The sequence below is a fragment of the Leucoraja erinacea genome, chromosome 2, assembly GCF_028641065.1.
Source record: "Leucoraja erinacea ecotype New England chromosome 2, Leri_hhj_1, whole genome shotgun sequence".
Classification (NCBI taxonomy): Eukaryota; Metazoa; Chordata; class Chondrichthyes; order Rajiformes; family Rajidae; genus Leucoraja; species Leucoraja erinaceus.
Genome location: NC_073378.1, coordinates 114,353,923 through 114,380,830, shown reverse-complemented (window position 1 = coordinate 114,380,830; position 26,908 = coordinate 114,353,923). Strand labels below are relative to the sequence as shown.

General features: G+C 41.1%; 1 protein-coding gene across 3 annotated transcripts in view; it reads right to left on the bottom strand.

The window, feature by feature from the left end:
* The window catches only part of actr3b (actin related protein 3B), an 82,649-nt gene that overhangs the window by 21,410 nt on the left and 34,331 nt on the right, over positions 1–26,908 (bottom strand). For 2 of the 3 annotated variants that reach the window (XM_055664156.1, XM_055664147.1), the window contains 4 exons: positions 26,758–26,868; positions 19,346–19,441; positions 14,828–14,935; positions 2,084–2,227 (listed from right to left, as the gene is read on the bottom strand). In XM_055664156.1, coding sequence (XP_055520131.1) covers positions 2,084–2,227; positions 14,828–14,935; positions 19,346–19,441; positions 26,758–26,829 — 420 coding nt within the window. In that variant the 5' untranslated portion in view covers positions 26,830–26,868. Of the gene's footprint in view, positions 1–2,083; positions 2,228–14,827; positions 14,936–15,156; positions 16,584–19,345; positions 19,442–26,757; positions 26,869–26,908 lie in introns of those variants that run through there. The other variant, XM_055664164.1, reaches the window with a different exon arrangement.

Below are 26,908 nucleotides of genomic sequence, written 5' to 3'. Positions count from 1 at the left end.
GCCCGAAACGTTGCCTATTTCCTTCGCTCCATAGATGCTGCTGCACCCGCTGAGTTTCTCCAGCATTTTTGTGTACCTCCGTATATTACCCCTTTGGAACCCAAGGGGACCCATTAACTGGCTACCTTTTGCTTCTTTGCATGTTCTCCATTTGATTACATGGGTTTCCCCCAGATGTTGTGGCTTCCGCCCATATCTCAAATATGCATTGAGACATTAATTGTCTACAATATTGATTGATTGAATTTATTAAAAGATACAGCATGGAAACAGGACCTTCAGCCCACTGGGTCCACGCTGACTATCGATCACCTGTTCACACTGGTTCTATGTTATCCCATTTTTGCATCCACTCCAGACCAACTAGGGGCAATTTACAGAAGTCAATTGATCTAAAAACCCACACGTCTTTGGGATACAAGAGGAAACCAAAGCCACAGGAGGAAACCCACAGGGATCATAGGGAGAACATGCAGACTCCACTTGGACAGGATCTGGATCGGACCTGGATCTCAGGCACTGTGAGGCAACAGCTCTATCAGCAGCTGTAAAATAGCCTTAGTGCAATTAAGTCGCAACGGTGGAGTTAACAGGCATGTGTGAAAGTAAACTGTAGGTTAAAGACAAATTTGAGATCAAATGGGGTCTCTGCTCTGATCTGCCACTCCCTCAATGGGTTGAATGGCTTCCTTCTGAGTCAATATAAGTAAGGCAAGGCAAGGCAAGGCAAGTTTATTTGTATAGCACCTTTCAACAGCAAGGTAATTCAAAGTGCTTTACATAAAACATTATAAGCATTGGAAAGAAACACATATGAAATGACATTTAGATGTAAAACGATTATTAGATTATTCAGATAAAATAATTACAAAATTAAAAGCAATCAAATAAAATATTTAAAATAGAATAAAACCAGGAATTGAAGTTACAGTGCAATATAGGTAATTAATAAATTGTATTGTTTACTGAAAGGCAGTGGCAAACAGAAAAGTCTTCAGTCTAGATTTAAAAGAGCTGAGAGTTGCAGCAGACCTGCAGTTTTCTGGGAGTTTGTTCCAGATATGTGGTGCATGTGTGGAGCATTTACTAAGTAAGTAAATAAGGAAGTGTCTGCAAGTTATAAAATAAAATAATGTACTAATATCAGAAAGTTTCTGTGGCACACAACAGTCTGATCACATCTGAGAAAAGAAAAATAGATGTTTCAGGTCCATACATCCACAACTGGCGCAAAACACAAAATGTTGGGGTAACTCAACTTGTCAGGCAACATCTGCAGAGAAAATGGATAGACGACATTTCAGATCCGGTTCCTGCACCAGTCTGAAACATCGTCTGTCCATGCTGTTACTCCAGACTTTGTGTTTTGCTCAAGATTCCAATATCTGCAGTTCCTTACATCTTGCCCACATGGAAGTACCTAGAAACGTAACATCAATAAATGTAACCCAAAGATAAAAGGGTTGTAGAGAATGAGCAAAGAACAAAATGCAAAAACCAAAAGGTATGCAATAGGGTACAGGGGTGATCATACAAATAAAGAGACAAGACATGAGTATGGCAGTAGAGAAAATGCAAAGAGTAGATCTGACGTTATGGGAGCAGAGGCTAATATCTAAAGTTGAGATTAAAAAGCTGCAATACGATGTGCTCCTCCTTCCAGCTAGTGTTGAGCACACAGGAGAGTAGGAGGTCAGAGTGTGAGTATATCAGCAAATTTACATGGCAAACAACTGTCAGTTCAGGATTATGTTTCAGTTGACTTAATAGAGATAACTGGCAGAGCAATCCGTTAATCTGTTGCCGTCCCTCTAATTTAAAGAAGACCACATCACGAGCAGCAAATAGTATATTAGGTTGAACATAGTTTAGTTTAGTTTAAAGATACAGCATGGAAACAAGCTGTTCGACCCACCGAGTCCACAGCGACTATTGATCTCTAATTCACACTAATTCTATGTTATACCACTTCCTACACACTAGGGGCAATATCCCACTTCCGCAGACAGTGTCAAGTGTTTGGAAGTGGGGTACAGGTGATGTTCCCAATGACAACAACATTAAAATATTTTTTGATTCCTACCTTGATGGCCTTGGCAGTCTCCAGGGATTGTTCAGGTGGTATTCCTATTTCCCTTTCCCTCAAGAGCTGTTGAATGAAGAAGGTAATATCTCGACCTGCAACAGGGATGTGTTTAATACAACTTCCAATGACATAACCTTCAGCCTTTGGTGATTTGAGGGGTGAGGGGAGAAAGGGAAGAAAAATATAAAGAACATCAGAGACATTTCTTTCAAATGGAAAAAAAGCAATATTAGAACTACATTTGCAACTCTACTGCAACTCTCTTTACACTGGCATCAGCCAATCTTCCCTGTCCCGCCTGCAACTGGTCCAAAACGCCGCAGCGAGCCTCCTGAAGGGCACCCACATCACCCCGATCCTGGCCTCTCTCTACTGGCTCCCTGTGCGGTTCCGTATACATTTCAAGACCCTCCTCTATGTCTACAAAGCCCTCAATGGGCTTGCCCCCTCCTACATTAAAAGTCTTCTCACCCACCACTCCACCTCCAGGTGCCTCAGATCGGCCGACTTGGGGCTGCTAAATATCCCGCGGTCTAGGCATAAGCTTAGGGGCGACGTCGCCTTTGCGGTTGCGGCTCCTAGACTGTGGAACAGCATCCCCCTTCCCATCAGAACTGCCCCCTCCATTAACTCCTTTAAGTCAAGACTAAAATCATATCTATACTCCCAAGCCTTTCCTGACATCCACTGAGCGAGGGCTATATGTATATATTGTATGTAGTTTGTTTATACTATTCTTATAACAAATGTAAAGTACTTTGGCCAACGAGAGTTGTTTTTTTAAATGTGCTATATAAATAAATGTGACTTGACTTGACTTGACATTTCATATGCCTTCACCATCCTGACTAAGAAAAGTAAACATTTCAAATGCCTTCACCACCCTTTCTACTTGTGCCAGCACCTTTTGGGATGTTTATATTGTCACACCAAGGTCCCCTTTGTTCCTCAATAACATCTGTTCTACCATTTATTGTATATTTCCTATCTTTAAATCTTCAAAATTTAAGGAAAAAAATCAGGATCTTGTTTGATCAAGAAATTATTACTAAATAATTATGGAAACAACATTTAAAAATTGTTAAAGACAATATTTATTTTATTTCTGCATGCTTTAAGACATATCCATTGCACAGCAAATAAACGTATAAGCCCAAAGTGTGCCAGTAATCATTTATTTTATTTTACTGAGAAACCAAAGTGGAGAATTAAGACATGTAACTCCTAAAAATAACAAGATACTAAAATCTAGAACTTTAATATTGCAATATTGTTTCATGGGTTTTAAGATTGATGCCTGCAGGTGGAGATATATGGAGAATGGGAAATATGCAAGATCCCTATGCAACGTTTAAGAAACTTTTAGACAGGTACATTGATTGGAAAGGTGTTGAGGGATATGGGCCAACCGCAGGCAGGTGGGACTAGTGTAGATGGGACATGTTGGTCGGTGTGGGCAAGTTGGGCCAAAGGGTCTGTTTCCACTGTATATGTCCCTATGACTCAGTGCCTAGGGAATGACTGATGTAAAGAACCAATCAATGCCACAACCAACAATTCAGAGTTCCATGCTGGAGAGTTTTGATCAATTGGTACCAGAAGGCCTCAACAACATCACTTTGGTATATCTGGCTCTACTCTACCAGAGATGGTCACATTGTCATATTTACCCCGTCACCCACCCTCTCTGGAGCTTGAAATTACCTTGTCTTTTCTTTTTTTCCCTCCGATCCAGAAGGGTCTTCAATCCGAAACATTAAATCTGTCTCTCCCCGCAGGTGTTGCTTGGTTTGATGAGCATATCCAGCATTTTCTATTTTTATTCCATATATTTACAATATTTCCTTAAGACACTAATATCTCCCGTTTCTCTAGAATCTCTTGGGCTCTACATTCCAAACATTTGCATAGTCCTTTTCTATTAACAATACATTTCCATTATTGAAATAAGAAAAGCATATGAATGCAATTTGTTCTCCAACTTCATTGTTTTTAAACATGGTGAACAGGGATATGGAAAACAATGTGCTGAGGAACTCAGCTTGTCAGGCTGCATCTATGGACGGAATGGGCAGTTTGAAGATGGGATGTCATCTATTTATTCTCTCTGCAGATGCTTCCAGACCCACTAGGTTCCTCCAGCACTTTGCTTTCTTCTTAAGTTGCCAGCATCTGCAGCCACTTGTGTCTCCATGAACAGGGACCGTTTATAAAACATGGGGAACAAAAAATAAGGTTGTCCATCTCAGTAAAATGTGTTGGTGCATTTGTAGTAAAGTAAAAGAAGGAGGGTGGAAGAGAGAAAGAGAAAGAAAGGCCAAAGCAAAAAAGGTTACGATGGATGGTGATGCTCACGAGTTGCCAATTGTTCAGGGAACTGCCGTGAGAGTCAGTCACGCTGAGCCAAGGGCCTGGTTGCACTTCACATCTGGCTACTCAACCTTATGTCAACCATGACATGAATAGAGGCAAGGTTCCATTCATCTGAATCAGGTTATTGACCTTGAATGAAAAACAAGTGTTTTTTGTGTTAGCTTAGTTTAGTTTAGAGATACAGCATGGGAATAGCCCCTTTGCTCCATAAAGTCAGTGCCAACCAACACTCCTTGTACACCAATGCTATCCTACACACTACGGAAAAGCCAATTAAATTATAAACCTGCATGTCTTTGTCATGTGGGAGGAAATCGGAGCACCCGGAGAAAATCATGAGGTCACAAGAAGAACGTACAAACTCCATACTGACAGCACCCGTAGTCAGAATCGAACCTGGGTCACAGGCACTGTAGGACAGCAACTCTACTGCTGCATCACAGTGCCACCCCAAGTAACTTAAATTAATTTCTTTACTCATTAGATTTTAAATATTTAAATCTTGAACATTTCTAAATGACTCTCACTGTGGGAAATATTTAAAATGTGTTCAAGGGGCTGGGCTGGGGCTGGGAGCAGGTCCTGAGGATCCACAGCACAAACCTAAAACACCAGGCGCAGAGCCAAGGTCTGGACAGCAATGATACCTCTCAGTTTACGAAATAGAGTCATGGAGTCATACAGCGTGGAAACAGTCCTTTTGGCTCAACTTGCCCACACCGACCAACATGTCAATAGACAATAGACAATAGCTGCAGGAGTAGGCCATTTCGCTCATCGAGCCAGCATTGCCATTCACTGTGATCATGGCTGATCATCCACAACCAGTACCACCATATGTCCCATAGTTTGACTATGTCCCATAGTACCTGCATCAACTACCTCCTCCGGCAACTCGTTCCATACACCAACCACCCTTTGTTTGAAACATTTACCCCCCAGGTTCCTATTAAATCTTTCCCCCCTCACCTTAAACCTAGGTCCTCTAGTTCTTCATTCCCCTGCTCTGTGCGTCTACCCGATCTATTCCTCACATGATTTGTACACCTCTATAAGATCACCCCTCATCCTGCTGCACTCCAAGGAATAGAGTCCTAACCTGCTTAACCTCTCCCTTTCGTTCAGGCCCCCGAGTCCTGGCAACATCCTCATAAATTTTCTCTGCACCTCTTCCAGTGGACATCTTTCCTATAACATGGTGCCCAGAACTGAACACAATACTCTAAATGTGGGCCTCACCAACATTTTATATAACTGAAACATGACCTCCCAACTATACTCAGTACTCTGAATGATGAAGGCCAATGTGCCACAACCTTTTATGACCTATCTATCTATGATGCCACTTTTAATGAACTGTGTATCTCCACTCATAGATCCCCAAAGGCCCTCCCCAAAAGCCCTAGTATTCACTGTGTACGCCCATGTTAGTCTTCCCAAAATGCAACACCACACATTTCTCTGTATTAAATTCCATCAACCATTCCTCCACCCACCTGCCTAACCAATCAAGATCCTGCTGCAAATTCTGACGACCATCTTCACTACCTAAAATATCACCCACTTTTGTGTCATTCACAAAATTGCTAATCATGCCATGTACGTTCTCAACCAAATCATTGATAAAGATGACAAACAGCAATGAGCCCTGCACCAAATTCTGAGACACACACAGGTCTCCAGTCTGAAAAGCAACCTTCCGCCATCACCCTCTGCTTCCTTCCATGAAGCTAATGTTCTATCCATTCAGCTTTCTCTCCTTGGATCCCATGGAATCTAACCTCCCAGAGCAGCCCACCTTGCGGAACCTTGTCGACAACTGATCAACTGTGGCAATAGCTCATGTAGGAAAGCAGGCCAGATTAAACATGATCTGGACCATTAACTATTGGTGAGATTGAGATAATCAATTGGAGGTTAGAGTAGAGAGGGATCCCCTTCTCTCCTACATTAGCAGAACTTCAAGTCCGTTTAGCAGATAAAAAACACGAATACAAGAAAATAATAGAGCAGTCTGTTTCAAGTTGCCCTACCATTCAATATGCTCCAGGAATCATCTCCTCTTCTGTGCCAATTCACCATAGCCCTCAATTTCAAGAATTTATCTACTTCCTCTTTAAATAACCCAATGATCTAGTCAACACAACCAATAGGGTTGAGAATTACAAAGATCCACCACTCTCAGCAAGAAATTCCTATGCACCTTAGTTTTCAACGACCAACCCCGTAATCTTGTGTAGGAAGGAACTGCAGATGCTGGTTTATAATGAAGATAGACACGAAGTGCTGTAGGGCCAGACTGCATCACTGGAGAAAAAGGATGGGTGCCATTTCTGATCGGAACCCTTGTTCAGACTGGATGTGGGAAAAGACCAGAACAAATCAGAGCTGGCTTCAGATGACCAAAGAAGGGTGGTGCCGATAATGGCCTGTTGTTGCCTGGGGAAGAGGTTAAAACAAGAGGGATGCAGGAATCCCTGATCTTGTAACTGTGTTTCAGATTTTACCAACAGTGAAAATATGTCAACATCTATCCGAAAACCATCTTCATATTATTAACCAACTTTGAATGACGTTGGGGGAAATAAAACATGCCTGCAGCAGAATTTAAATCTAAACATTTCTGAAGACACACACAAAAATCATTGTTAATTTTGTTTAAAATACAAGGTTTATTGTATTACAACGTAAAGTGCACATCCCTGTTGAATAGGTTTCATTAGAATTCCAGGTTGCTAATAAATCAAAGGGCAAAACGTTTTACACTATAATCAATGAAAAATGGTTTAAAACCAAGCAATCATTGTGACTCAATCTTTCTCAGAAATAACAGCAATAAAGGAAGAACAGCGCCCCCTGGTGCAATCCCATGCAATGTGAGATTTGAGGTACTTATAACAAGTTAAACATGCACTATCATTTTGCAATTTGTTTCAAGGCTGATTAGCATTTAAGAATAAGAACTTAGGAAATAGGAGTAGTTATCGGTGTCAAACTTGCCCTTCATTACGCTTCATGAATTGTACAGTGCAATTAGTCCATTACTGAAGGTATTTATAACCCGAGGGCCAAAACTTGAAAGAAACATGGAAGCAGTCGATTCATCCCCTTGAGCTTGCACAGACATTTAATTAGATCATTGTTGAGCAGTAACATAATTAAAGGTGCACGCTTTAGTGTGCTACTATAAAAAACCTTTGAACTGCGTTGATAATTAGACATTTAAAAATAGCCCAAAAAGATTAAAACCTGTGCAGATTGCACGTTCTCTCTGTGACTGCTTGGGATTCTCCAGGTGCCCCTGATTACTCCCACATCTCAAAGACATGCTGCTGAGTTAATGAGCTGCTCTAAGTTTGGTTTAGTTTAGTTTAGTTTAGAGATATTGCGTGGAAACGCGCCCTTCAGCCCTCTGAGTCCACACCGAACACTAGCTTTATCCTACACGAGGGACAATTTACAGAAGCCAATTAACCTGCAAACCTGCACATCTTTGGAATGTGAGGGAAACCCGGAGCACCTGGACAAACCCCACGTGATCACAGGAACAACGTAAAACTCCGTACAGACAGCACCCATAGTCAGGATCAAACCTGGGTCTCTGGCGTTGTAAGGCGGAAACTCTACCCCTGTGCCACTGTGCCGTAACTTACATCCCAATGTAGGTTAATGACAAAAAGAAGCAAAGGGTAGTTAATGGGCACATATGAGGGATGTGTTGCCAGCGATACTGACCGGCTGCACTTTGAGGCCATTATAATATGCGAGCCTTGTCACAAACGACAGGTGTGGTTGCCCTTGGACTCTAGCTTGGTCTGGAAATCCCTCTTGGCACCGCTGGCGTCTTTGTAAAAAACAAAAAAACATTAAGTAAAATAAAGGGTGGTGGGTATATGGAACAAGCTGCCAGACGAGGTAGTTGAGGCTGGGATTATCCCATTGTTTAAGAAACAGTTAAGACAGGTACATGGATATGACAGGTTTGGAGGGATATGGACTAAGCACAGGCAAGTGGGACTAGTGTAGCTGGGATATTGTTGGCTGGTGTGGGCGAGTTGGGCCAAAGGTCTGTTTCCACACTGTATCACCTATGACTCAAAAGAAAATTAAACCACTGACCTTGTCAGTCAAGATCAGTGACTTTACTCAGTGGAGTGGGGAAATGCTTCTTAAGTCATCCATCCTTTGACACTAAACAGAAAAAAATCTTCTTCTCAACACAAGTGGCCTCTGCTGCAGAGAGGCCAAGTAAACAGGTCAGATACACTGACATCTGACCTCAAGCTCATTCCCAACATAACTGCAATGTTCAAGCATAGAGGTTATGAACTGCCAGAAAGTGAGCAACAGAATTTGTGCCTTTATTTTTAAGTTTAAAAATAAAGTGGTCTGCATTGAATTTTGAATGCTCCCTAAAACATGTTTGGTTTTACTAACCTCGAATGATGGTTTAAAATTCTCAACATTCATGTCCTCTATTCTTACACGAGTTATGGAGTTTGATGATATATGGTGGAGATTTGGTGGTATCATACAGCTGTACAGCACAGAAATAGGCCCTTCGGTCCATCTGGTCCATGCTGGCCATGATGTCTATCGACATTGATCCCAATTTCCAGCATTAGATCAGTATACCTTTCCTATCCAAATATCGGTCCAAATGTTTTTACCAACATTGTAATGGTATAGGCCTCTCCCAACTGCCCTGGCAGCTCACTCGAGATAACCACCAAGTTCTGTGCGAAAAACATGTTCTTCAGATCATCTTTAAGCTATTCCCTCCAAGTTTCAAACATGTACCCACTAATTTTAGATTCCTCCACCTATGGAAAAGAAATCTATTGGCCCAATCTATGCTTACCAATCTTACAAACCTATGTAAAGTCACCCCTCAACATCCCGCGCTCCAGTGAAAATAAAGTCAACCTATCCAATCTCTCCTTAGAAATAAAGCCCTCCATTCCACGCAATATCCTGGTGAATCTCTTCTGCACTTGTCGAATCCTACCACATTCTTCCTGTACTATAGCGACCAGAACTGTACTGCAACAATATTCCAAGTGTAGCCTAACCAATGTTTTGTGTAGGAAGGAACTGCAGATGCTGGTTTAAACTAAAGACACAAAAAGCTGGAGTAACTCAGCAGGATCAGCAGCATCTCTGGAGAGAAGGAAAAACTAACATCTTATTCTACGGTAACTCAAGCATGTGAAAGTCAATCTCTGCCAGTTGCGGTTATCCTCCTCCCTAGAATTATGTCAGATTTAGACATAATTTTTGTCTGCATAATTTGTTATATACAGTATATTTATTGAAATGTAGTTTATTGGAAATACACTTGGTTTCTTGTACAGCCTGCCATTGTATTTTCTGCTTGAACGGCAAATTCCAAACTGTTTTGATGCATTTTGGATGCAATAATCTAAAGGCAAATGTCACTGGATCTACTTATCCAAAGAAGGAAGGAAAGTCAGAGACTGTTCATTTACCTTCCTCCAAAGATAAAAGTTGACAGCATTGGATTTCACCAAGTCATTTTCCTGCTCACTATAGATCTCCTGCAATAGCGCAACTTATTTTATTTACATTACTTGTGCATTTGTACCTTTCATCATAGATCAGCTTCATTTTCATCCCATGTCTCGCTTAGTAAAAGATAAGTGGGGCTTAGTACAGAACTTGCAGACCCTACATTTTTCTTTTGGGCCACATGCCACTTTCTTTCCACCATGCTAAAAGTGTACCTGCAATAACAGAACTGTGACATTTGTTTCCCGTTTTGTTTTTTTTCCAGGTAGAGCTTTGGAAAGGTTGGAAGATATTGTATCATTATGCTCCATCTTGGCGGTAGCAGAAGTCCCTGCCCCCACCCAATTGACCCAGTGATTTGATTTGCAGTGATTTGTTCGCCCTGAATGCTGCATTAGATTCAATCTGGTCTGCTGCTCGACCTACCTAACAATTAACTTTCCTAACCACTGAAAGGGACATTTTATTCCTTTTGCCATTTTATTTCATGTAATTAAACTAAGTGCTTTCTGAAGCGAGGATAAATGTACGTGTGCAGAAGTGTTCCACTCACCAATAAATACTTTAAAATAGCTTTCCAGCACACTCTGTCCTGTGAATGAATGCTTTATCTTTGCTGACCTTTTACATTTTGTTTCCATTTATGCATCATTAGCTCTCATCTAACACCACTTCCCATTACCCATAATTACTTACCAATCATGCAACAGTTCTATAAACTTGGCAGTTTTATCACATTTAGCGTTCATTCTGCAACATTTTACATTTCCCTCTATTCCTTTTACCTTTTACAAAAAAGGTATCCATGGAGACCAGATAATTGAGCACAGAGATGCCAGTTCATCTCTCCTGGTCACTAACTTCATTGAACACTGCGTCCACAATTTCTAAAGATTTCTCCAATAGCACTCCTACATCCAGATAACTGTGGATGAGGATAGCAGACACTAAAAATGCAAACATGCAAATTTCCCTGCAAGGAACACACAGTATCTTGAAGATAGACACAATATGCTATAGTAACTCAAAGATAGACACAAAATGCTGGAGTAACTGCATAGGGCAGGCTACATCTCTGGAGAGGAATGGGTGACGTTTCGGGTCAAGACCCTTCTTCAGACTGAGTCAGGGGAGAGAAAAACTAGAGATATGGAAGGGTAAGGTGAAAACAACAGATCAAAGCAGACAATGGTCAAGGAAAAGTAGAATGGTTCATTGTTGGCTGAGATGGAGGTCACAACGAGGCATACAAGCAGTAAAATCAATCAGGACGGTGAAACTAGTCGGAGAACTAGGGCAGGGGAGGGACAGGGAGAGAGGGGAAGTAAGGGTTACTTGAAGTTAGAGAAATCAATATTCATACCGCTGGGTTATAAACTGCCCAAGCAAAATATGACATCCTTCCTACACACAGTATCATGACTTGGAAATATGCTGTTGATCCTTTATTGTTACTGGGATTTAAAAAAAAACCTGGAATCTGTTTAGCAGGGCATTTCACGTCAAGGAATGCTGCAGCTCAACACACTTATCCAACAGCTTTGAGGGCAATTGGGGCATTTAATTAAAGCTGGCTTTGGCAGTGACACCCATACCCTATAATTTAATGAATAAATGATTTTTTTTTTTAATCCAAGATTTTCACCTTCAGCATCCTGCTGGAAAAGAAGTTCAAATTATTCATTACTCTCTCATAAATCTTCCCAATCGAAGTCCTGAAATTCTCTCTCTATTATCTTACAAGCCCCAAAGAAACAACCATCAGAAAATAGAGTGCAACAGAAGGGCCTCACTTCAAAAGCAAGATTGCAACGCATCTACAAGTTGATTTCCCAAGGAGCAAACCTTCATTAAAGAAATGCATGTCTCAAGCTGCATCATCATTTTGCATTGCAATGGTATGAATTGATATTTTAATTTGCACTCTGGAGGAAAAATCCACTTCCGTTTGCTGAAAGCAGGAAGAATATTAATAATCCTTGGTGCAAGTATGAATACAGATGATAAGATCCCATTTTATTGACTCATTTTTCAGGATGTCAACTTCACTAACAAAGCTAAGATTTATTGCTTGTCTCCAATGGTCCTTGAGATGCTACTGATGAAATGCTACCTTGCACAATCATAGTCCTTGTGAGATTATTCACTCGATGCTAGAAGGGAGGGAGTTCCGGAACTATACCTGGTGATACTGAAGAAATTGGGATATTTGTTGCATTGCGGCACAGATACAGTAGAAATGCTGCCTCAGGGCCCCAGTGGACCAAGTTCAATGCTGACATCTGGTGCCATCTCCATGGCATTTGCATGATATCACCATAACCGCACAATTTTACTCAGGGTGTTCTGCTTTCCTCCCACATCCCACAAATGTGTAGATCAGTAGGTTAAATAGCTTCTATAAATTCCCTCTAGTCTGAAGATAAGAGGTAGATCCTGGAGGGAGTCGATGGCAATATGAGGAGAATAAAATGGGTTAGGGTTGGATGAGTGTAAAAATGGATGCTTGATGGTAAGCATAGGCTCAGTGGGCCAAAGGGCCTGGATCTGCACTGTTTCTCTACATGTTTCAGAAAGAACTGCAGATGCTGGTTTAAATCGAAGGTAGACACAAGATGCTGGAGTAACTCAGCGGGTGAGGCAGCATCTCTGGAGGGAAGGAATGGGCGATGTTTTTGGGTCTCAACCCGAAACGTCGCCCATTCCTTCGCTCCAGAGATGCTGTCTCATCGGCTGAGTTACTCTAGCATCTTCTGTCTACCTTCTCTATATAACTATATCTTCAAGTTAGGATGGTGTGTGACCGGGAGAAGAACCTACAGCAGGCGATGTTCCCTGATTATCATTTCCCTGGTCCTTCGTGGTTTTTGCACCACCTGTACTACCATTGACAAAGACCAGGATATTGAGTACAAGGGAACACCAACATTGCAGGTCATCTTCCATGTCAGAGAACCCTATGTTGATGACTTCACCTCATTTTGCTGATGATATACGGTGGAAGGAATGAGCGGCGCCTGTTAGCGCAGCAGTAGAGTTGCTGCCTTACAGCACTTGCAGCGCCGGAGACTCGAGTTTAGATGGACGCTGTCTGTACGGAGTTTGTACGTTCGCCCCATGACTGCGTCGGTGTTCTCTGGAAACTTTGGTTTCCTCCCACTATCCAAAGACATACAGGTATGTAGGTAAATTGGCTTGGTAAATGTAAAAATTGTCCCTAGTGAGTGTATAATAGCGTTAATGTGCTGGTCGGCACGGACTAAGTGGGCCGAACGGCCTGTTTCCGCGCTGTATCTCTAAACTAAAAATGGATCTTTAGGGTGATGGATTGGATACCATTCAAGTGGGCTGCTTTGTCCTGGAGATGGTGTCCAAATCCTTGAATATAATTTGGGCTGATATAATTCCATCATGCTCCTGACTTGTGCCTTGTAGAGTTGTGGATGTAGTCCATCGTGCAAACCAGCCAGCCCCTTTCACTAGCTTTGTCTACAATTTTTGCTGCCTCTGGAAAGCAGCCAACATAATCAAGGATCACTCACACCACAGTCATTTCTTCTTCTCCTCTCTAGCATAGGGGTAGAAGATACACAAGCTTGAACGCACATACAACCAGGTTCAAGGACCCTTCCTCGCCATTGAACATTGACTCTTGAACAGACCTCTTATAAGCTAAGAATATATTTAGACACCCTGATCTACCTCATTGTGGCCCTAGCATTCTTTCTATCCACACTTTCTCCGAACTGGTAACAGTATATTCTTCATTGTGTAGGAAGGAACTGCGGATGCTGGTTTAAACCAAAGATAGACACAAAAAGCTGGAGTCACTCAGCAGGGCAGGCTGGAGAGAAGGAATGGGTGACATTTCGGGTTGAGACCCTTCTTCGGACCCATTCTTCATTGTTTAATTGTATTCATGCATGGATGTTTTACCTGGATAGTACACAAAACAACCTTTCTCACTGCATCTCGGTATACGTGACAATAATAAACCAATACCAAAATTGTTAAAACGCTAAAGCAAAATGATTTAAAACAAAATTGCTGATCTGCAGGACTACAACCCCCAATGAAATCAAAGGAGTGCTGGGTTTTATCCTGTGTCAACGCAAAAGCTTTGGGCATGTACCACCAGATTCAGGACAGCTTCTTTCCCACTGGTCGCAGACTACAGATGGGTCCTCTCGTAAGCTAAGGGTGTAGTATCAATCTCCCAACCTACCTAATTGAACCCCTCATACTTTTTTTTCTATTCAGCAATTTGTCTACAGCTGTAACGCTATATGACTATATTATGCACTCTGGCATTTTTCTTTTTGCCAACTACCTGTTGTACTTGCGTATGGCTTGTTTGTACTCATGTTTCGTATAATTTGACTGGGTAGCGTGCAAGCAAAGCTTTCCATTGTATCTCAGTACACCTGACAACAATAATCAAAGCCAATAACAATGCTCCAGCAAGACTAGGCCTTGCTGAAGCATTGGCACATAAACTTAGGATTAAAGGACAGATATTTGGGGTTGGGTGGGTGATGAATCTATCACTAAGCTTTGGCCAAAGTGATGGATTCATCACCCACCCAAGCGCAAATATCTGTCAATTAATCCTAGGATCATGTGCATGGAAGCATAGAATGAATTTCAGTTTAAATGCCTGACTACCAATAGTTCCATATAGAACTACCAGATATGCCCAGAATGATTTGGCTAAATAGTTAATAAATTATGTGTCACAATAATTACCGAAATCAGTTTAGATTTTTTAACTGAACCAGATCTTTATCCTTTTAGAGAAGGTGTGATAAATATTTGGGTGCGTTCAACTAATATACTCACCACTGGAATACAATGAGTCACTCCATCACCACTGTCTATTACTGTGCCCGTTAGTGTGCGTTCTCCCACCTGCCTTGAGGTCCAGGATGCAGCTAACGCTAGCACAGCCTGCAATTTAAATTGAATCCTAAAAGGTTACATGTTGTTGAATATCCAATGAAATTGATGCTATTTTAATACACACAATATGCCCCTTTTTTTGTAGGTTACCAAAACTATACTTTCTAAATTCTAAATGTGCGGCACATTTACAATAAGGTAAAAGAGAAAAATAAAAGCCTAACAACAAAGGAAGTAGAGTAGAAGGTGGGGAGAACAAGGGGGGGAGGGGGGGATAAAAATAGCTAGATATCCAATAAAAATCAAGTTTAAAGGCATTATATCTTGATCCATAATGCATCTGCTCTCTACTCCACCAGTCCAAAGAAGAATCTTGACCCTGTTCCACAGATGCTGCCTGACTCAATGAGTTTCTCCAGATATTTGTTTTTTGCTCATAGAGCATTTGCAATAAATTCAATGAATTAACAGCACAGGTATATAAAAGGAAATATATTATAATTATCACAGATACATGGCTGCAGGATGACCAAGGATGCAAACTAATCATCTAGACATATTCAAGACTGAGGAAGGACGTCCAAAAAGAAAAAAAAGCTAACGGTGTTAGTAAAGATAAAAATCATTGCAATGGTGAGGGTGGTTAAGTCATCACGTGGAACCCAGTAAGAGGAGCACACCATACGGTATTATTAGTCATCTGTTGTTATGTGGGAAATTGAATTGAACACAAAATTGGAGATGTCCGCAATAAGTTTACAACTGGTAACCTTATTGCAAGCGACACTGATCACCTTACAATAAGGTGATCAACGTTGAATTTAATCTATGTATAGAATGGTCAAAGCAAATTCGTAATAATAATGCAGGCACAAAATTCCTGAAATGTGAACATGATAGTTTTTTTTAATCAGCAGATGAGAGAAAAGGACACTTTGGATGCATTACACATTGAGAAATAAATAATTAGCATTCTTGCTGTACTTTGTCATGAAAATAAGAGTGATCACAATGTGATAGAATTCATCTTTAGATAGAGTGAAGAAATATAAGCAGAATGGCATATTGGCCTTCATAACAAGAGAGGTTGAGTACATGAGCAAAGAGATCCTTCTGCAGTTGTACAGGGCCTTAGTGAGACCACACCTGGAGTATTGTGTGCAGTTTTGGTCTACGAATTTGAGGAAGGATATTCTTGCTATTGAGGGAGTGCAGCGTAGGTACACAAGGTTAATTCCCGGATGGCGGGACTGTCATATGTTGATAGAATGGAGTGGCTGGGCTTGTATACTCTGGAATTTAGGATGAGAGGGTATCTTATTGAAACATATAAGATTATTAAGGGTTTGGACACGCTAGAGGCAGGATATATGTTCCCGATGTTGGGGGAGTCCAGAACCAGGGGCCACAGTTTAAGAGTAAGGGGTATGAACAGAGATGAGAAAAAACTTCTTCATACAGAGGGTTGTGAATCTGTGGAATTCTCTGCCTCAGAAGGCAGTGGAGGCCAATTCTCTGGATGTTTTCAAGAGAGAGTTAGGTAGAGCTCTTAAATATAGCGGAGTCAGGGGATATGGGGAGAAGGCAGGAACATGTGCATGATCAGCCATGATCAAAGTGAATGACAGTGCTGTCTCGAAGGGCTGAATGGCCTACTCCTGACACCTATTGTCCATTGAAACCAGGGTCCATGCATCTGAAAAAAACATTAAATATGAGTCATAAATTGGCCAAGATAGCTTAGGTACAAGCTATGGTCAATATTTAAAGAATGATAACAAAGTAAGTCAGGAAATAGGTTCAAGAAGATTGATGAGAGATTAGAAATTGTATTGAATTCATGAGTCAAGAGTTTTTAATTGTCATATATAGCAAAATCTGAACAATGAAATTCTTACTTGCAGCGGCATATCCGATCAGTTCAAAGAGAAAGCATGTGAAATTACCACAGAAAACAGCAGGGTTGAGGTTTGAGACCAGATAAGAATTGAGCAGAGAATAAAATGAATGATTTAGGGAAAGATAGATTGTGTGGTGAAAGATAGATTATAGTTTAAAAGAGAGCTTAAATCTATTAAAAAAAACTCCATATTGGGAAGAAAAAAAGTTTAGTGTAGAGAAACATAGGCAACCTACGATCAGGAATGAGGGAGAGCGGAGTAAGAATTATAATGGGGAACAAAAAAATAGCAGAACTATCCAACATATTGTCCTCACAAAAGTCCGCGAGCATTGCCACTTTCATTTCACTGCACATCTCGTATGTGTATGTGACAAATAAACTTGACTTGACTTGACTTGACTTGAAACAAGTGGAGAGTCCAGAGACAAGAATCCCAGGATACAGGCACATTATTTAGAATTTAAATCGGGCAAAAAAAAAAATTCACACAAAATGTGGTGAACTTGTGGAATTCCCTAACTCAGAAAGCAGTGGTAGCCAAGCCATGAAATGCTTTCAGGTTGTGACAGGGGATGAGGCAGGTTCGGCAGTGACCACACCAACACTCGCAGTAGGGTGAATTCACGTATGTCATTTATTTACAGTGGTAGGAAAGTCCAGGACCACATGGGGGCGCTGTCCCTCTCCGACAGGGCACATATGCAATGGGTCTGCCGATCTCAAGCTTGTCTGGCAGTTCAGTCCTGATCGTGAAAGAGGAGACCTAGCGATCTCAGGTTTCTCCCTGTAGTTCACCCCTGCCCCGAGAGGAGGCACTGGCGTTCTCAGCTTTATCCCGTCGGCTCAGCTTTGGGCTTGAAGAGGTAGTTCTGGCGGTCTCTGGATTATGCTGGTGGTTCAGCCTTTGCCTCTGTGTGTAGGCGCAGTCCCCCATTGTCCATGGGCAGGAAGAGCGTCTGGCATCTCAGGCTTGGCCCGGCCACTCAGTCTTAGCCTCAGTAGGGACTTTGGCTGTCTAGGGTTTCTTCCCGGCAACCTAGTCTTGATCACATGGTGGTCTCGGGTTTGTTCCAGTGGCTCAATCTTCCTCAAACCTGCGACCGGGGTGCACAGCTAGCAGGGAGGTGCCCCACTTTCTCCCACTTTCTCTCCCATCCTCTTCTTTCTCCTTCTTTCTGTTCTGCTTCTTCTGTCACCCTTTCCCCTCCGGCTGGAATGACTAGGTTTAATAGGGAGTAGGCTGACAAGGTTCACAAACCAATATCAGCGAATTATACCCGGCTGTTAACAATGATGCTGGGGATTGGCCTCTCCTGGCCTGTCAGATAGTGATAGGGATCAGAGCAGCATCCAATCGAGAGGGTGCTATTTATGAATGGAAAGGGGAGCAAAAGGTATGGCAGGCAGCAGAAACAAGTTGGTGAGGTAGAGGAGTATGGCTAAAGAGTCATATGTCCTGCTCCCGTTCCTTTATTCCATGTCTCTGTGAGTGTTGCGCGGGTAATCAGCAGAAAAGGTGAATTCAGACAAATGAATGGGGAAGCAGGCACATTGGGGCATACAGCTTTGTTCCATGCCATTTCTTATTACAGGAGCAAGGCTAAATCATACTCAAAAGAGAAAAATTGGTTCTTATACTATATTCCATTTAACTGTTTCAATTGTATTCTCACAAGATGAAGAATTATATGAAAGCTGCTCCTATTTTTATGTTTAAGAAGGAAGCAGATGCTGGAAAATCGAAGGTTGACAAAAATGCTGAGGTTCCTTCGCTCCATAGATGCTGCCTCACCCGCTGAGTTTCTCCAGCATTTTTGTCTACCTTCTGTTCAATAGGTCTGATTCATAATAAAACAAAAATATATATCTAATTAATACATAGGAATATTTTATTGGACCATCTCATTCAATGGATTTCATAGGCTTATTTCGTTGCCATTGATGAATGTGGCCAACACCTTAAATTTCCAGACAGGTTGAGGTTGTGAGGTTGAGGTGTGCTCCAAAAATCAAATTTGGCCTGTCGAGATTTTTATCAACCTTAACTACTGACCCATAATAATTAGCAGAGAAAGAAGCCTGTCACCCCATCTGTATAAGCCAGATTTGACTAAAAAGTGCAAGGGCAAATTCAAATGAAAATATACCTCTTCATTTGTGACCGTTCTAATTGTGTGTTCTCCCTCCACCCCAACCCACCCAACTGATGGCTTAAATTTCTCAACATTCACAGAGGACATTGCATCAAGATGGGGGAAAAAACACTTTTAATGTTAACTATATTGCTTTCTTGCTAGAACTTATTTTTCTTTGTTGGCTCCCCATCAATCAGCATACAAAATGCAAACACTCCATCCAGCCAAGAAACCTGGCAAGCAAGCTGCTCCCGAGCTACTGCCAATGCCACAGTTTCCAACCATTGAAATGTGAGAAATTGCAATATGGACTGCAATCAATTCCCTGCTCCCCCGATGAGATTGACGTCAAGAATTTGGCCCCAGACTGCGACTGCCGCTGCCCATGCAACCTTTGCTATTTGCAAGCTTTTTATTTACCTGGACTGCAATGTAAAGTCCTGGGACATTAAAGGATTCAAACATAATTTCAGCGAGATACTCTCGGTTCTCTGGTGTGTTGAGAGGCGGTTCTGTCTGCAAAACAAAAAAGTAATAACTTTACATGCAAAGCCTTCCATTGAAGAAATGGGTGCTTTCACCTCTGAAAAGACTTCAATAGTACTCCTTTAGCTGACTCGACATAGTCCTTCATGCTTACTATTTTTAATCTCATTATATCCTTTGATTACAAATGTACTGCATTTTCTTCTTCGTGCTGAATACCTTTTTCCATTTCTACAACCAACTTCTAAAAATCTCAAGCCTTCTATATTGATTCTGATGTTCCGAAGGAGTCTTCCAGCATCCATCTTATTCAAGAACAAAGCTGCAGCTCCAAAACATATCCAAATTGCTTTTGCCCTTGGAAAAACACAAAGTGCCGGAGTAACTCAGCAGGCCAGGCAGCGTCCCTGGAGAACATGGATAGGACATCTTGGGTAGGAATCCTTTTTCAGACTGATTGCGAGGGAAGGGAGGGGGGTGAAAGCAAGAAGAGTGAAGGGGAAGAACAACGCATGGCAGGTCATCGGTAAACACAGGCGAAGAGGGATTGATAGGCAGATGGTTGGGTAAAGGCCAGAGATGAAACACACAAGATGTGAGACATAAAAGATTAGAGTTGCTAATTTTGAAACTTGAGGATTAACAATGAGCGAATTGTTTAGGAATGTAGGGGGATGGGAGGGGAGAGATAGGTGCAAGGTCAGCCAGGACTCACAGGAGGGCAAGAAAAAGGAGGTGGTTTCAGGGGTGAGAAAGTTTAAGGGGAGAAAGGGGGGAGGAGTGTTTTGTAGAGGTTATCTAAAATTGTAGAATTCAATGTTCATAGCGTTGGGTTGTAAACCCCACCCCCCCCCCTCCCTCCCCCAAATCATTCTGAAGAAGGGTCCCGACCGAAACATCACCTATCTATGTCCTCCACGGACGCTGCCTGTTCCGCTGATTTACTCCAATATTTTGAGTCTTTCCTTGGTAACCCAGAATCTGCAGTTCCTTGTTTCTGCCTTTTTGCTCTTTCCAGGCCTGGCAGTTATTGAAATTAACATGGTGGAGTTTAATATCTATTATTTTATATCATCCTCAATCAAAAAGTTTACCAGTTCTCTTTCACAATTTCAGCCTTGCTTTCTCCTAAAACCTTGCCACCAGTGGCTCAATATTTTTGCTTCTATGATCACATAGTGCCCTCCATGTTTGGGAGAAAGACCCATCATTTATTTATTTGCCTCTGTACTCCACAATTTGAGATTTGCAATTGAAAAAAAATCACATGTGGTTAAAATGCACATTGTCAGATTTTAATAAAGGCCATTTTTACACATTTCGGTTTCATCATGTAGAAACTACAGCAGTGTTTATACATAGTCCCCCCCCATTTCAAGGCACCGTAATGTTTGGGATACAATGTCATGTAAATGAAAGTAGTCATGTTTTGTATGTTGTTGCATATCCTTTGCATGCAATACCTGCTTGGTCTGCAATTTATGGACATCACAAGTTGTTGGGTGTCTTCTCTGGTTATGCTCTACCAGGCCTGTATTGCAGCCATCTTTAGCTTATGCCTGTTTTGGGAGCTAGTCCCCTTCCGTTTTCTCTTCAGCATATAAAAGGCATGCTCAATTGGGTTCAGATCGAGTGATTGACTTGGCCACTTAAGAATTTACAATTTTTTAGCTTTAAAAAACTTCTTTGTTGCTTTAGCAGTATGTTTGGGATCATCGTCTTGCTGAAGAATGAACCGCCGGCCAATGAGTTTTGAGGCATTTGTTTGAACTTGAGCAAATAGGATGTGTCTATACACGTCAGAATTCATTATGCTACTACCATCAGCAGTTGTATCATCAATTAAGAGAAGTGAGCCAGTACCTTCAGCAGCCATACATGCCCAGGCCATAACATCCCCAACCACCGTGTTTCACAGATAAGGTGGTATGCTTTGGATCTTGGGCAGATACTTCTCTCCTCCATACTTTGCTCTTGCCATCACTCTGATATAAGTTAATCTTCATCTCATCTGTTCACAAGACCTTTTTCCAGAACTGTGCTTGGTATTTTAAGTACTTCATGGCAAATAGTAACCTGGCCATCCTATTTTTGAGGCTAACCAGTGGTTTGGATCTTGCATTGTATCCTCTGTATTTCTGTTCATGAAGTCTTCTGCGGAAAGTGGTCATTGACAAATCCACACCTGAAGTGTGTTTCTGATTTGTCGGACTGGTGTTTGGGGATTTTTCTTTATTATAGAGAGAATTCTTCTGTCATCAGCTGTGGAGGTCTTCCTTGGCCTGCCAGTCCTTTTGCGTTAGTAAGTTCACCAGTGCTCTCTTTCTTCTTAATAATGTTCCAAACAGTTGATTTTGGTAAGGCTAAGGTCTGGCTGATGGCTCTAACAGTTTTATTTTTGTTTCTCAGTCTCATAATGGCTTCTTTGACTTTCATTGGCACAACTTTGGTCCTCATGTTGATAAACAGCAATAAAAGTTTCCAAAAGTGATGGAAAGACTGGAGGAAAGACTAGGTGCTGAGAGCTCTCTTATACCTGTATTAAGGAGGCAATTAAACACACCTGAGCAATAAAAAATATCTGTGAAGCCATGTGTTCCAAACATTATGGTGCCTTGAAATGGGGAGGAGGGGGGGGACTATGTACAAACACAGTTGTAATTTCTACATGGTGAAACCAAAATGTATAAAAATACCCTTTAATAAACCCTAACCCTAATGTGCGCTTTAACCACATGTGATTTTTTTTTCTATTTCAAATCTCAAATTGGGGAGTACAGAGGCAAATAAATAAATGATGGGTCTTTGTCCTAAACATTATGGAGGGCACTGTAGCTCAGTGTCTTAGGATTGTGGGTAATGCCCCTGTCCCACTTAGGAAACCTGAACAGAAACCTCTGGAGACTTTGCGCCCCACCCAAGGTTTCCGTGCGGTTCCCAGAGGTTGCAGGTGGTTGCCAGAGGTTGCAGATAGTGGAAGCAGGTAGGGAGACGGACAAAAACCTCAGAGAAGTGCATGTTGATAATACGTTATGGCCATAATCTAAAGATATCCAGAATCAATCTTCCACAATAGGGAAATCCAGAACTAGAGGGCACAGGTTTGGAAAAGGGAGAAACTGAAAGGAGATCAGAGGATGGTGAGTATTTGGAAAGAGCTGCCAGAGGAGAAAGTAGAGGCAGATACAATGACAACTTCTGAAAAGCATTTGGACAGGAAAGGAACAGAGGGATACTGGTGCATTTTGCTGGTGCATTGGGAATAAATAAGGCAGATTAAATATTAGACTCATTGTCAATGAATCCGAAGTTAAAAGGTGGCCAATTGGGCAAGCTTTAATGTCACTGAGCGACGGATAAAAACAGGAGCTTTCACAAAACCTTTCTGCAATACAGGTAGAGAAAAGTTATAACAAAACAAAAATCAGCTTGTGATGATATCTGGAACAAAGATACTTCATGCAGGTACAAACATCACAACAATGGCTATTAAATAACAACAATCCATCATATGGTTTACTAAATATCTATCTTTACTTATCAGTACCAGCAATCTTCTGCATTGCTTTAGATTTCTCCTATTTTCCCCATAATCGTTCTTTAGTTTCCCTTTCTTTCATGCTCCCTAAATCTGTTCCCTGACCTCTGGCCCAGCTACGTTCTTCAACCCACACATTCAATTCCCTTGTTATCATTGTGGAGTGAGAACATATTAATGGATTATAATATCAATTTGCTTTATCTTCAGCTACCACTCTTTTGTACCTTAAGCAATTTCAAAACTGACAAAACAATTCATAATAATTAAGCCACAACAGAAATAAATGAAGGAAATACAAATTTTAGTGGCAGGTTCGACGGTGTTCATCTAATAAATTTATACATTGAAAACTGAAATCAGAGATTTATATGTCTGAGGTCAAGGCAAATTATTTATTTCAAATCAAAGCACAAAATGTGAGTGTCAGCAACATCTGAGGAAAAACAATTAACATTTTGAATCTGGGGGGGCATTCAACAGATATATGAAAGAAAGAAATACAAGTTGGTTTTCAATATCATGGAGCACATGAAATTGGAAACAGTAGACTAGCTGGTCCTGAAGCCGACAACACTATTCAATATGATCTTGGCTGAACTGCCTCAGGTCTCATCTCTTCTGTGCAAAGTATCCATAGCTCTCAATTCCCTGATCTTGGAAAGGGGAAATAGCTGGTAGAAAGAGTGGAGAGAGAAAGGGGTGACGCAGGAGCTGGCAAGCAATAAGTGGATTCAGGTGAGGAGGGGTTGATGGCAGGTGGAGCCCAATGGCGGAGGAGGGGTAGAGATAGTGATGGAGGCTAGGAGATGATGTAGAGACAACAAAGGGCTAAGAATTATGAAATCTTATAAGAATAAGAGCTTTTCCAAGGACCCGTGCTCTGTCCGCAATGTCTGTCTTGACCTCTCAGTTGCAAACCCTTTCAACTCCCCTCCCCATTCTCACACTGACTTTTCTTTTCTCGGTCTCCTCCACTACCACAGTGAGGCCAAACTCAAATTAGAGAAATAGTACCTCATATTCTAACTGGGTAGTCTACAAACCAAAGACATCAACACTAAATTCCTCAATTTCAGGTAGCTCCCAATGCTATTCACGTGCTAATTTCTTTCCATACCCTCCCTGCAGCTCATTGTTTTCTGAAGAAGGATCCCAAACCAAAACATCACCAATCCATGTTCTTCAGGGATGCTGCCTGTCCCACTGAGTTACTCCAGCACTGTTTTTTTTTGTAAACCAGCAAAAAAACACACAGTTTCAACAGTTTCCTTGTTTCGACCCAGTATCTCTCCCTCCCGCATCTGGCTTCACTTCAAATATATAGCTCCCGCAACTAAGCCTCAAATCTCCATGAGAAGCAATCTCCATCCTCCTCTATCCCTGATCTGACCTATCATAGACCCGCACCATCTTTCCTCCGAAATGCTCATCCCTTCCATCAGAATCCCATCCCTTCCACTTCTTTCTCTCTTCTCCTGATTACTTTCAATCTGAAGAAGGGTCCCAACCCGAAATGTCACCAATCTTTTGTCTCCAGAGATGCTGCCTGACCCGCTGAGTTACTCTAGTACTATTAATGGAATGTTACAGATCACCACTTATACTACCATTAATTCTTTCTAGTTGTATCATGTGTTTTTTTTTATCATCTCTTATTTTACAATCTTGCAGAATTCTAGGTGTAATTTATGTATAAATTATGTTTATGTGTTTGAGTCGATGTGCCTGTGATGTTACTGCAAGCTAGATTTTCATTATACCTGAACCTCACCGTACTTATGCATTTGACAACAAATGCAATAGGGGTTTGAAAACCGGAGCAATATAGACTCCAAGAACTAATTAATCTACTTCATGGCTTATTGATCTTGAGCCTGGCTCCACTTGTAACATCAAAGAGCAAAAGGTTGCAAATATTGGTTATTTGAAATTAAAATCAAAGATTCCTAGAAATACTTTTTAATGTTGTTTTTCATGGAAATGTTTTAATATTTTCACCAGTTTTTACGAAAAGTCAACCACCTGATATATAAACGTTTTTCTCTCCACAGATGCTACCTGACCTAAGTATTTCCAGCACAAATACGAAGACTTTGTTCCTGTCATAGAATGCTCCATATGAAAAATTGTGTTAAGTTTCAATTGCCAGCTATCAAAATGGGTGCAATAGACAGGAGATGACGTGTAGAATCAATAGAATAATGAGATAAATTGGTTAGATTTTAATAGTGAGAAAAACATTATGGTGAGGAATCTAGAACATGAAGGTTTGACCTTGATATTCTAGTCAGATCATTTGGGAAATGTAGATTTTAGCACATGCAGACTTGCATAGTCTATTCATAAAAGCAATGGTTGCAGTTAAATTGTGGCTTCCAAGGCAGGGATCAATTATTTGTTTTATTCTTTAAGGCATTATGGATAAAAAGTAGATCAATAAGGTTAAGCTGCAGATCAATTAAGATCTAAATGAACAGTGGGACTGGCGCAAGGAGCAGAATGACCTGCATCTGTTTTATCTTTTCATATGGATGCTTTTGGAGCTCAGTTTATCTTCATCACAGCTTGACAAGCTGGAACATGCATTATTCAGGAGCTGCTTTACCACATCAAGATGGGGGTGTAATTGCCACTTGATAAATTTATCCTGGAGCGCAAGAGGCTGAGGGATGATCTTTTGAAAAGTATATAAAATCATGAAAGGAATAGATAAGGTGAATACACAGTCTTTTATCCAGGGTAGGAGAATCAAGAACCAGAGGACATAGGTTCAAGATGAGAAGAAAAAGATTTAATAGGGACCCGAGGGTCAATTTGGTGGGTAATGTATGATCTGCCAGGGCTCTGGACGCGAGTCGTCACCTATTCACGTTCTCCAGGGATGCTGCCGGACCTGCTGAGTTATTCCAGCACTTTGTGGCCTTTTGTGTATTCACCAGCATATGCAGTTCTCTGTTTCTACAGGGGGAAATGGGATTACTTTAGATGGGGCACCTTGGTCAGCATGGCAGAATTGGACCAAAGGGTTGGTTTCCTTGCTGCATGGCTCTATGGCTCTATGACTGACAGTTTGCAACATAATCAAAAAAATACACCAGATTGTGGCAAAACATATCAGTATAGAAATTTGGTGGTTAAATTACTGCACTAATATTCAATATGAACCATTAATCCGGAGATGTTTAAATCCAACTGCTGCAACTAAGCAATTTAAATTCAAATAAATCTGGAATTAAAAAAGAGAGACACGAGAGACTGTGTATGCTGGAATCTTAAGCACCAAACAAAGTGCTATATGATGAAGGGTTCCAACCCAAAATGTTATCTGTCCATTTCCCTCCACAGATGCTGCGTGGCCTGCTGAGTTCTTGCAGCATTGTTTTTTTGTGTGCTGCAAGAACATCACTAATGCCCCACAGGAAAATAAATCTGCCAATCTTACACAGTATGGATAACATTTGTTTTCGGATCCATCAAAGTAGTTGACTCTGAAATGGCCAAGTAAACATTCAGTTCATTGAACGAATGCAAATGAGCAATAATGCTAGTCTTGGCATCTACATCCCATGAACAAATAAATTTAAACCAAATTAATTTCATAAATATTAATATAATTAGGTAATTTTCTATGGCTAGCTTGCCTCAACCCCTCCATAGCTTTGATCCAATATTGAATTGTCCACTTGGCTACTTCCTTGAACACTCGATGGCTAGAAATAATACAGAATGTGCACATAACATCTGCAATCATAAAGGAACAGTAAAATATGATAATTGGATACTAATATTCCAGCTGTATTACTACCATTAAAAAGTGATGATCTTCAGGTTCTGCCCGCAGATATTTGAATATCACATGTTCCATAAACCTTTCCATTAGATCCCAATCTTCAACTATACCATGTCGAATGGGCCACTAGAAATTTGAAAAGAAATCCATTGTCAGTTAAGCCTTT